Raw genomic sequence first — 12,722 nt, 5'->3', positions numbered from 1 at the left:
TGCTAGTACAGATTCAGTGTGTTTTAATTTTTAGCCAATATCTGAGTCTGAACCACATTATTCTTTATTTTAATGCATGAAAAGTGTTGAGGTCTAAATGGGCAGGCAATGTTCAATTATTTGATAATCCATTACGGTAATAAACCGGCCTTGAGCTGGTTTAAGAAGTTCAAATGTGTCTTCAACATTTAAAATCAAGAAAATAGCTAAGCACAATTAAAGCACTGTTTTTTTTACGTACATCATTGTAAGCGCCGTGCAGCTGAAAGGCAATGGTGGATCTAAAAACTTTGGATTCTCAGTTTTCCTGACGGTACGACTGGATAACTCTAACGGTAAGACTACATTTGTCGCTCCAAAAAGAAATGAAAAACACCAAATTCAGTTGTGTTGCTTAGAAACATCTTTATTTAACAAAAGTATAATTTTTTTTAAATCTTGGGCTCAAGTAGGAAATAAGATAGAACAAATACTTTACATGAGTTTGATTAAAGATCACCACATACACAAAAGCAAACGGGATGAGTGTCACTGTAAAGAAACACCTTGATGTTGGATGATGTTGCTGAAGGAAGTAAAAATCTTACACAGTTTAGAACACGGACAGAAAAAAAACGACTCAGTGCTTTGGGTTTGCCTCAAGACAGGCGTTCAACATTAATGTAATGTAAGAAACCTTGGTAAAATATATATTTCATCCATGTGAGGGAACTCTGCATGATGTGGGCAGTTCATAATGACAGTGAGATGGAAGCGTTTGATTTGGTCAACACACATTACATCCTTGTAAGTCTGATGTTGGTAAAGTGCTCTTAGACCAGGGCCTGGCTTTAAAAACCAAAACACGACCAAAGGGAAAAGCTGCTGGTGACTTTGAGGGCATAGTTTACTTTGCCTCGTGCAAGTTTAAAGGGTCTGTTCGTAGGGGGCGCCCTTAGCTCAGTTGGTAGGGCGTCCACCCCCATGGGCCTCGGCCAGCAGCGGACCCGGTTTCGATTCCTTCCCGCGGTCGTTCTCTGCATGTCACTCCCCTCTCTGCCCCATTTCAACTCTGTCTCTACACTATCAATAAAGCATGAAAAATGCCAAAAAATATCTTTAAAAAAAAAAGGGTCTGTTCGTCCAAATGACAAAAAAATATATTTTCTTCATGGTATCTAGCATGCAGATATTTTTGTCTCTGTGACTCCCTCTGACAGGCCATTTCAATGGAGTTGAACAGAATGTTTATTCTGGTGTTCCCCAGCATAGAAAAAAGTACATTTAAAATATTAAGAGTCACATTTCTCTGCAGGATTACTGTCCTATTTACTTTGGAACGTCCTCCTTACTGGGTGTCAAGGGGTTTTCACTGGAACCCCTCTCTGCTTATGAATTTGTTAAAATACAGTCGACCTAATTAACGGGGAAAATGATTCTGGAGGGAGACGTTACCCCTTGAATATTTTAAAATGGAACTTTTTAAACTCGGTGAGCAGCACCACAAGTAATTACATTTCTTATACTAAACTGGACCCAGCGTCATCCGGCAAAACGATGTGTGGTTATTAATTCCTGGCAGATTAGATATGAAAAAAGAATGCCATATTTCCGTTTACCTCACTATTGTTGACATTCCAACCATGTCTCCGAGAGATAATGCTTATTTTTCTTTTGCCACAGCAAATATGTTATCAAATATTGTTATCAGACAACAGCATTTAATTTGCTTTCTGAAATATATTGCCTTGGTAGTGATAACAGCATTATTAAACATTTGGGGGTACTCTGGATAAGTTTAGGGAAAGGTTATGGTTTTTGACTTAGGGCAATACTTCAAACTAACAACATACTGCTGTTGTTGTTGCTTAAACCAACTACAGATGGCAGTCAGGATAAATAACTCTGGTGCCAAAAGTCTGGCGCGTTTAACATGCACCAAGAAGACCAGCCTAAATATATGTCGTGCTGTTCTAATGGAAAAACAAGCTTCCTCTGAAAATCATCCAGACAGCAGCTACAATAAATTGTAATTCCAAATAAGCGTTCATTTAAAAAAGGAGACAGGGATGGCCATTCACAATGAATGCTGGGACATTACAAAATCTTGCGTGTCGGAAGAAATGTGAAAATAATGTCCCGTATGCTTTCCTAAATAGAGAATAGAAAACTTTAGAGACAAGTTAGATCTCGAAAATAAAATCACCCTCAATTTGCTTAGCATAGTTTAAGTTCCAGACTTAAAAAACTCGGAAAAACTATCTGCATACTAGACAACACTGAAGGTAAAATATATTTATATTTTGGGCGAACATACCCTTTGAGGCAACATGTGCTCCAGTGTAAATGAGCATAGGCGGAGTTTAGAGTGTCTGTCCTTTAGAACTGTACAATATGTTGTTGTTTTTTTCAATGTATGTATGTTTCCCTAAAAGTGAAAAATAAAAAAATAAAGTATAAAAAAAAAATAACTGTACAATATGGATAGTAGAAGTGAGTTGACAAGAGAAAGGTGGATTAACACCTCTCTGAAACACAAGAAATAAATGGTTCAAAGTGGGAGTTGGGTTGGATTGGCTTCGCGGTGACCGTGCACCAAAGGGGGGGCTGGTTTTCACAAAGACTGAGAGGCTTAGCTTACAATGACTGTATTTTATCAAAAGTACAAACGCCATGAGGAGGAAGAAATGACTCAAGAAAAAAACCACATTCAAAAGGTCTCTGTCCACTGGTTGCATTTATGACACTAGAAACAAACAAAAAAAAAAAACTATTGAGGCCAAAATGAAAAGTAAAACTGGAAGTCCAGAGTAAAATATTTAGCTGCACGCCTGACGCGAAACCTTAGTCCAAACTCTTTGGCATTTTTACTTATTTCATTTCTCTTTTTCTTATCAATATAAAAATTGAAATAGAAAATAGTTAAACAAAAAAAAAAAGTATCAAATTTCAGGTTCTCCAACTTGTTATCTTACAATAAAATTCAACATCAAAGTTGATTCATACCAATTTTTTTTTTTTATCAATGCTACAAAAAACAAAAACAAACAGTATCTAAGCCCTTATTTACAACGCAACATGTCATCTCTGTACAGAAAACATTCATTTTTATATGACAGCACACACTCATGGCTCATACATCCTAAGTACACACTGATCCAAAGCAGAAAAATAGGATTTATTTTTAGGTACCACTTGTAGGAGCGAATGGGGCTGATTTAGTTTGTTCTGTTGTCCTTTTCCCCCCCTTGTGACTGAGAGTCCCTTCATTAAGTCACATGAAGTCATTGAGCTCCAGCTCCAGGGCCGCTGCCATCTCGTCGGCCTCCGAGCTGCTGCCGCCTTCCTCCCCGTTGGAGTCTTTGGAGGATTCATCTCCAGACTCCTCTTTCTGCTGCTGCTCCTCCTTGGCTTCATCATGCTTACGTTTGTGGCCCCTACAAGAACAACAACAGAGATTAGACCATTTACATTACATTACATTACATGTCATTTAGCAGACGATTTTATCCAAAGCGACTTACAACTGGAGCACACATTCATGCACCGATAGCAGCAGCTACCACACAGGGTGCAAGCTAACTATCGAGAGCAATTTAGGGTTCAGTGTCTCTTTGCCCAGGGACACTTGGACATGTGGCGGGGAGACTGGGTTATCGAACCACCAACCCTGCAGTTGCGGGTCGAGAACCCTACCCACTGAGCTACACCCCCCCCACCCCCCATTTAGAAACAGAACTAAACTTTTTATTGTATCCTGCGGAAGTCCTCTGATGCTGCCTTAAAACAGGATTTACATTTTTACACCAAAGCCCAAAATGCTGCAAGATGGAACGAACCCCAGAGAGAAAAGAAGATCAGACATGAAAACAGATCACGCTTGAAGGAATTGACAGAAACACTTTCCCAACGTTTTCAAAATACCTCTAATTAAAAAGGTGGAGTCAGTGATTCTCTAGAACGCTTATTGTTAAAATCACTTTTTTTTTGTCAATATCTCCTCACAATCCACACTACCTGTCTGTACTGACGCTGAGAGAAAAAGAAAACAAGAGACAACAAAAAAAAAAACACATCCCTAGACTTGCCGACTCACTGATGTGGTAAACTGCACTTCTTACTTTTGTTTGGATTTGCATTCAATTTTCTAAACTAAAATGGTGTGGTGGTTGCTCTAGCCAATAAAGTATAGTAATGAATAAAAAGTGAAGACCAGTTGTTTCTCTGGGATATGAAGGCAATGCAGTCCCCATACACTCCACAATTAAAAAATAAATAAATAAAGAAAAGGAATCATTTGCAGATTACAGCCTGAGCCCTTGAGAATAACACAATGCAATTTACATGGTCTTGTTCTCCTGTTCTACACTGTATCCAGACACTCCCTCAAGCTAAAGACATTGACAAAGCAGTGAGGGAGGCTGCTAGGAGATGTGTGAATGTCTTTCAACGCTCCAGAACAAAAGCAGCGCTGTGGTGATGAGGGATTCAATACAAACACAGAGAGATGGTTAGGGTTAAGAGAAAATGTCGGATGAGATGAGACAGCAAGGCCTTTGGGAGTAGGAAGTGATTGGGTTGAGGGAAGAAAAAAGCAAAAGCAAAATGGGCTTAAAATGTTAGAGTAAATGAGGCTTAACCACTCAGGGGACGGTCACATTAAAAAATCAAAGTCAGGGGCTGACACTAATGCCTCGTTTCCACCGAGTAGAGCGGGTCGGATCGGAGCGGTTCTGTCCGGGTAGTTTGGCTTTTCATTTGCCAAAAGTTGGGTAGGGTACGGTTTAAGCGCACCTAACCGCTCTGAGCCGCTCCAAATTTCAGTACTCCTCCGTAGGGGTACTAGCCGCCTGAAAGGGTGCCTAAAAGGCCATGTGTAGTCATCTCGGCAAGAGTGAAGATAGTCTTGTGTTTTGGCGAAAATGTGAGCACAGCACTGTTTATTGTGTGGTGTTTTTCCTCGTCAATAAATTAATCAGTTGGTTACACTGTGTCCTATAGTCACATAGCGGCCGCAGCCAGCACTGTTCGCTCACTGTCTCTATAGTTGCGCCGAGCCGTCTCTGTGTGTTTACGCCATAGATAGTAGTAAATACACGCTCACAACAACACGGGGGGGAATAAATAAAGAAGCGGCTGGTTTGAATCATTTCCGCCGTTTGTAGTCACCTCGGCTAGAGTGAAGAGAGTTTTGGCGAAAATGTGAGCGCGGCACTGTTTATTGTGTGGTGTTTTTCCTCGTCATTAAATGAATCAGTTGGCTACACTGTGTCCCACTGCTAGTCACGTAGCTGCCGCAGCCAGCGCTGTTCGCTCACTGTCTCTATCAGTTGCACCGAGCCGTCTCTGTGCTCACAACAACACGGGGAATAAATAAAGAAGCGGCTGGTTTGACCAAGCAAAAACAAGAGACCGCTGGCTTGACCACAGTTGTTCCACAGCCGATAGTTTGACCCACATTCTGGCGGCGGCTATCGCAGTCCAGCCTAAACCCCGCCCTACCAGTAAGGGTAGGGTCGGCGGTGGAAACAACACCGAGATTCTTAAAAGTGAGCTGTCCCGCTCTGAGCCGCTCTGAGCCGCTCCGACCCGCTCTACTCGGTGGAAACGAGGCATAAGGTTTCAAAAGCACTTGCCCATAATTCAATTTTTAGGCCTACTATTTATTTTATATTGCTGGGAAAACAAGTTTTTCACCTAAACTGTATTATTCAAGCTTCTCGCGAAAAAATGCGTGATGTTACACTTGAACACATCATGATGTCCTTTTATTGACCTTTGCCTAATAATCATTTTACTGAGCCGACCTGAACACATCACATTTGAACCGTTTGCGATTTATTTTTTTAAGTTAACTGGTTATTATCCTGCAGATTTTAATATGGATTTAGGGACTTGCTATACAGTCTCTCGTTTGTTGATCACCGCTGCTTTGAATGAATGAAGAGACGGTGCCGAGCCCGTCTGCAGCAGCAGCGGCTCAGCGGACGTTTTTTTATTTTTTTTTAAATTTTTTTAGATGGAGTTATAGCGGGTGAAGGAGTTTCTTCCACACAGTCGAAGGTACAACACTTTAGTTGAAGATGACCCGACTTAAAATTACATCATGTGACCTACTGGACTCCATAGCGGTATCGATAAACTCAAACGTTAGGCCTATTGATTTCTGGGTTTTGAATGTATAGCGGAACCAGGTACGTATAGCCTAATAGAGCCGGTTTTCGGAACGTAGACAGCGAAACTGCAGGCTGTTTTTTGTGTGTGTGTAAAGCACTTTGAGTGACCTTGTGTTTGAATTGTGCTATATAAATAAACTTGCCTTGCCTTGCCGTGTGTGTGTGAGAGATAGAGAGCGTGATGCTGCTGACTGCCGCGCGCAGCTGCTCAATTGCAAATATAGCATATCTATTTTGTGTGGGTTAGCGGGAAAACAATTGTTTTGCGGACTCTAAAACACATGAATAAATAGCCTAGACTACTGACAATCCCTCTAATATCCACTTGCCCGTCCGGGCAACCAAAAAGCAATCTCAACTTGACCAAACATTATTTTCAGTTACCCCGGGCAAGCGGGCAACCGTTAGTGTCAATGGCTGAAAGTGGAAATGCAATTAACCACACCATTACAGAAATATAACCTTCCATTAAAAAAAAGAAGCCGCTGCAGATCAGACAAGGCCACAGGGAGGGTCTGGGATTGGGAGACGTTTGTGTTTTGCACCTACAGATGGATATATTGTTTGAACCAAGACTACTGGCGCTAGGATACCAGTGTTTCACAAGACACAACAATACCTTTTCTGTTTTTTTTAAGAACATGACCAAAAAGCTTAGCCTGGAACCGCCCGCCTACCTACTTCTGCTCAATTTTCATTTCCCTTCGGTAGTCAGTCTGGGTCCGCGGTATATTCGCGGGGTTTCTCAGGATACATTTTTGCATGACCAATCAGCGAACAGAGGGAGTGGCTGAGAACAATGACGTACACCAGCTTATACACAGCGCATGATATACAACGATATGCGACATTAAAAAGATGTATTATCACTGTGATGTCTGGCTGTGAAGTTTGGCGCTTGAGTCATGGTGTTATTAGCCTAGCTTAGCATGAGGACTGGAGGGGGTCAGGGGGGAAACTGCTAGCCAGGCTCTGTCAAAAGGGGGCCAAGTAAACCTAAAAACACACCTATAAAATGTTCTAACATCATATGTGATGAGCAGTTTTGACAATTTAGCGAGTCTCCCTAGAATAGGTTACTTGTAAGAACCCTTTAGCGCCAGGCGCCTTTATACTGTAGACTTTGGAACTATTTCTCCTTCGACTTTTTTTCTAAATGATTAAGATGTTTCAGATGTGTAAGTTATTTTAACTCCTGCCAAAAGCACAAACTTTTGTCTTTTCTGTCTGTGTATGGTTTTAACAAACCAAAAAAGTACAATACGCTCATTAGAGTGCTGTAACGTTGCTTGTCAAAGCCAGACTAACTTTTTCTCATGATACAGTCAGCCAGTGTTTACCCGCTCAGCTATGCTAACCACGTACTGACTGTGCTCAGCTCTGTACCCAGCACTGAGACATGATAAAGTATCAAACAGGGACACAAGCAGCCACACAAAAACCTTTCCCTAACATAAAGAAATGCAGTCTAACATTTTAAGTTTTCCATCCTCAGTTTCAAAAAGGTGCTGGGGTTCAATCCTGAGCCATAAGACACCCAACAACAACAACAACACATCAAGGAGAAAAAAAAGGAAAGCACCTGTTCCTAGGTGGCTAAATAAATCTTTGATATGGCTGTAAACATGCCATCCCTCCTTCCAGCTTCTCCATGACATCCTTGGCAGAATGGCTTATTAGCATGATGCTAATGAGGTGTGTAGGGGGGGTTACTTTAGTATGGATGTTGTGGAGGGACTGACAGCAGCCCTGCTGAGAGAGGGCCCCCTCTCATTAGGCCACATACTGCTGGCAGACAGGCTCGCTAAACAGCCCACAACAGCGGGGCTCTGGTTGTGTGTTCATTAAAAGGTCAGGTGTCGGCTAGTATCAGTGGAGAGGCCCCATGACATGACACTTACATTAGAACCCCTGTAGACTGTGTGCAGGGCGGAAATGGTTGTTTGTGTGTGTGTGTGTGTGTGTGTGTGTGTGTGTGTGTGTGTGTGTGTGTGTGTGTGTTACAAGCACAACACCCACCATCTTCTAAATTGACAAAAAGTGTTATTCTTAGAGCTGCCAGATTGAGGCTCAGTGGTTGAAGGTTAATAAAAGGTTGAGCTATAATGGCCATCGATAATTATACGATGGAAATAATGGGAAAAAATGAGACAATCCCCAATGTACCACCATTAGTGAATTCTCTTCCTATACTACCTTGGCTGGTTGGCGACACTGTATGATTCACTATGCACACACACACGGCAAATACTTGGCTTGTGTGAATTTTTCCCACCATCCCTCTCCCATTTCCAAATATTAACAGTTGTGATAGCGCAGGGTTGGTGGGGACGAGCTCTTCAGTTTCGCTCCGCTTCGCATCATTACATCCAATCTAAATCCTGGTCTATTAATCCAACCACCCACAGAACACAGGCTTCAGTCCTACTCCCCTTTTTGCCTGTTTCACATGCTGTTAAACTGCACCAATACAAAAAGGAGCTTCTTTTCTTTCAACAACTTTACTTACAAACACACTACAGATGGATTCATCTCTAATGACTGGTCTTGGCCTTGGACTAAGTTTGCAATATACAAAATTAAATTTTCACTAAGATTTGAAATAGTATTTGTTTAAACTGTTTAAATATTAGTTTAAATTACATTTATATAAACATAAACTGCCCAGCACGGTGTTCTCCCCAGGATTCTGTGGCCCCTGCTGGTGTACGAGTTGCCTATAACAACGGTACAGGGCTTTGAGAGGAGGATCAGCTGTTATCTCCGTAGATGGCTGGGCCTGCCACGAAGCCTGAGTAGCATCGCTCTGTACGGGCACAGCAACAAACTGAAGCTCCCCATTAGCAGACTGAATGAGGAGTTTATGGTTACCCGTGCAAGAGAGGTGCTGCAGTCCAGTGATCCGAAGGTCTCCAAGGCTGGCATTGTAGTCAGGACTGGGAGGAAGTGGAGGGCGCAGGAAGCAGTCGAGCAGGCGGAGTCACGCTTGCGTCACAGCGTGCTGGTCGGCCCAGCGGCATCTGGAAGGGCAGGGCTTGGCAGCGTTGCAACCGCGCGCTACGACAAAGCCCTGGGCTAAGACAGACACCGATTGGTCCAAGAGGAAGTGAGAGCTGGTGTGGAGGAACTGCGTGCTAGCCAGATGGTGGGGATGAAACCGCAAGACGCATGGACGAGATGGGAACAGGCAGTGGACCGCAAGATCACCTGGTCTGAGCTTTGGCAAGCTGAGCCTTACCGGATCAAGTTCCTGATTGCGTCCGTCTATGACGTCTTACCCAGCCCATCCAACCTCTTCTTTTGGGGCAAGGTTGACGCACCATCATGTCCTTTGTGCCTCAGGAGAGGAACCCTAGAGCATATCCTCAGCTGTTGCCCAAAAGCCCTGGGAGAAGGACGCTACACTTGGCGCCATGACCAGGTGCTGAAGGCGATAGCAGAAACCATCTTCACCAGCATCACTCAGAACAAGCCTCTCCGACCAGCAAGGCAGGCGATTGCTTTCATTCGAGCAGGGGAGAAGCCTAAGCCCCAGCCAAGGGGGGCAGCGGGACTCCTTGGAACCGCACCGGACTGGCAGATGAAGGCCGACCTGGGAAAGCAGCTCAGATTCCCAGAGCACATCGTTGAGACCACCCTGAGACCAGACCTAGTTCTGTTCTCAGATGCAACAAAACAGGTGGTCCTTCTGGAGCTGACAGTTCCCTGGGAAGATCGCATGGAAGAGGCCAATGAGAGGAAGCGTGCCAAGTACGCCAACTTAGTGGAGGAGTGCCGCAGTCGGGGTGGCGTGCCCGGTGTGTGCCAATAGAGGTGGGCTGTAGAGGCTTTGCAGCGCGATCTCTCTGCAAAGCATACAGCATGTTTGGAATTGCAGGTGCACGCCAGACAAAAGGCCATCAAGACCACCACAGAGGCAGCTGAGAAGGCCTCTAGATGGCTGTGGATCAAAAGGGGTGATCCGTGGGTACATGCTACTTAGACACAAGTTGGGACTTGATCAATCCCGGCTGGGTCGCCTGGGTGAGGGTGTATGATGTTGCGAGACCCGAAACACCCAATGACCCCAGGTTCCATCACTGATGATGTGTCTAAGTGCATCAATAGATGTATATTAAACTATATAAACATAAACTGCCCAGCAACAATGTTAGAAAAAGGGTTCAGTATTTGTAAACCGATCCTGTTCATTGGATAAAGTATTGACCAGTGGACTGTGGAGTCAACCCACACTGAATGCTTTTTCTTTGTCATGATTGTCATATTTTAAAAAAATGTCTATGTTTCCACAATCATTTACATTCACCCAGTCACAGCGGGTCGCAGTTCCACACAGTGTTGTGTACATATTTTACATTTAGAAAAAAGAGACTACTTGTATAGTATGGACCATCTGTGCCACAGTTATCACTTTCAAACACTATGCACCGACATTAGGAAAACCAGCAGGGGTCAGCTACCCTAAAGACTAGCGCTAATTGTAATGAAAACAAAAGATTCTAAATGTTAACAGTAGATTGCATGCAAATGCATCTAACAGCTGGCAAGACATTTCATTTTGAAGCACAAATGTCAATCTGATAAGTGGCAGAGAAAACCTCTGGAAATGAATGCATCCAATAGGTGTAAAGATATGAAGCTAGGCTCAAAATCAGAACCAATAGAGACAATATGAAACTGAGGTGGTTGGCCAGCTGTAGAAACAAAACAAGTAAAAGACTTACAAAAAGGAGGATACTCAGTCATTTGAAGTTTCCCCATTAGCTTCACTCATATATTTGTCACAGTTTGGGTGCTGGGATAATAGGATCTTTTACACACGGACATATTTAAATTCCCTCAATACAGGGTCATAGACTGGATATTAAAGTTGCTGTGAAGGACCTTCTGACCTAACTACTTCAGGGGGAAAAGTTGCTAACAATGTACTTCTAAAGTAGCCTGGCATTCCCAGACCTGCCACTAGGCGCTGGCAAATTAAATTTGCTGCGCGTGTTGGTCTGGAGACGCTCCGTTGAAGCTTATCAAGACTACCAGAAATCTGGTATAACGTTTCAATTGGTTCTATCTAATATGGGCGCGCCAGAGCCCTTTATATGGTGCTCTGGGGAGGACGTAACCGGATGACGACAGTGACGTGCATGCGACGTCGAAGCTGTGATAGTAAACATCAAAGATGGCTGCGGATATGTTGTGTGAGTTTGAGACTGCTTTGGCCTCGACCCTTAACGAATTGGAAGACGGGACTCATAGCTTTCACTAGCAAGTAAGTGGAATGTTCTGTTTTGCCGACCGACAACGGCAAACGTTTAATTGAACAGTTTAACAGCTGTTCGCTAAACGAACGGGGCTTACGTCACTTGTGCATCGCTCTGATTGGTTGTAGTGCTATCCAACTGCGTGCAGTGGCATTTGAAATGCACGAGTAGGAGCCGCCCCTAGAGTTGGAAATTACTATTGATCGTCGCCAGACCCTCTATCGTTCAAGATATTAGGGTCAGGATTTCCAGGCTACTTCTAAAGTGCTATGGAGGAACTTTCTGACTTTGTTATATTTTCCAGTTGGAGAGGTTATTCACTACAGGAACGCTGGCTTGTCCAGAAGTTTTAAAATGTTGTAGAGAGAGGCTGGGCCTAAGCCTTGAGAGAGCACTTTAAATCAGGCAGCCATTGACGGAAAGATGCAAAGTGGACCTGACCTGTCAGGTGGTAATACTCAGTGGAGTTGTAGATATTTATGAAACTATAAGGACCTAGATTTGAATAAAAACTGGGGAGAAAAATCAACAGATCGCATTTCAAGCCCTTTTCCAGAAGGTTTCCTTAAAGGAATAATTCACCCATACAGAACCGGCGTTCTTTACCCAGTCTTCTCTTGGCCCAGCTGTCATGTTAACCCTAACCCTACATTTTTACTAGTGTGATGTCACTCATGGGAAAATGTAGGGTTATACCGTGAGACCTTAAAACACTCTTTCTGCCATTTTTCAGGCTAGAATTAACCGATTTCTAAAATGTTTGCACATTTATACTACTTAGGATCTCAGAGTTCAATACACCTTCATATTTTTCCCGGTGAAGTAGGTCTTTAATTAAACTCATACATGGATCTTAATTCCACACCACAGCAGGTCATAATGTTTCTAGATTATAGACTCAGATGTTAAGGCTATTACTTTAAGATGTTTTTTTTTCCAAATCTCTATGCACTATGGGAGGCTGATTGCATTAGGGGTGTCTAGAAGATACGCTAATGAGCACCTATTGGTGAACAAACAGCCTGCAGCTAAATTGCCTTACATCATTAAACATACATAAGTGGTATGGGAAATGTCTAACATAAGTCAAGAAAACTGCTTCCACTCCCAAGATGAGATAAATGTTTATGAACCTTTGTAGTTAAGTCCAGGCGGCACTAACGCCGCCCTTGGGAACATTCAGAAAGGGCTACGTTAGGGAACGACTACAGTTTAATCTGGTGATGCAAAGTTACTATCCCTGCCGATAAAGAAGTAAGCTCTCGCCCTAGTTAAGTGGAAGGCTGCAAACTCTACCCAAAGGCATCTC

The 12,722-nt window shown here is 43.1% G+C and overlaps 1 protein-coding gene across 2 annotated transcripts in view; it reads right to left on the bottom strand.

The window, feature by feature from the left end:
* Nucleotides 1-562: 562 nt before the first annotated feature.
* Nucleotides 563-12,722, bottom strand: part of ctdp1 (CTD (carboxy-terminal domain, RNA polymerase II, polypeptide A) phosphatase, subunit 1) — a 68,498-nt gene continuing 56,338 nt past the window's right edge. For both annotated transcript variants that reach the window (XM_080045031.1, XM_080045032.1), the window contains exon 13: nucleotides 563-3,416. In XM_080045031.1, coding sequence (XP_079901157.1) covers nucleotides 3,254-3,416 — 163 coding nt within the window. In that variant the 3' untranslated portion in view covers nucleotides 563-3,253. The remainder of the gene's footprint in view (nucleotides 3,417-12,722) is intronic.

This window comes from Ammodytes marinus, assembly GCF_949987685.1.
Source record: "Ammodytes marinus genome assembly, chromosome: 17".
Taxonomy (NCBI): domain Eukaryota; kingdom Metazoa; phylum Chordata; class Actinopteri; order Uranoscopiformes; family Ammodytidae; genus Ammodytes; species Ammodytes marinus.
Note: the sequence above shows the minus strand (reverse complement) of the source record. Positions and strands in the feature narration are given on the sequence as shown.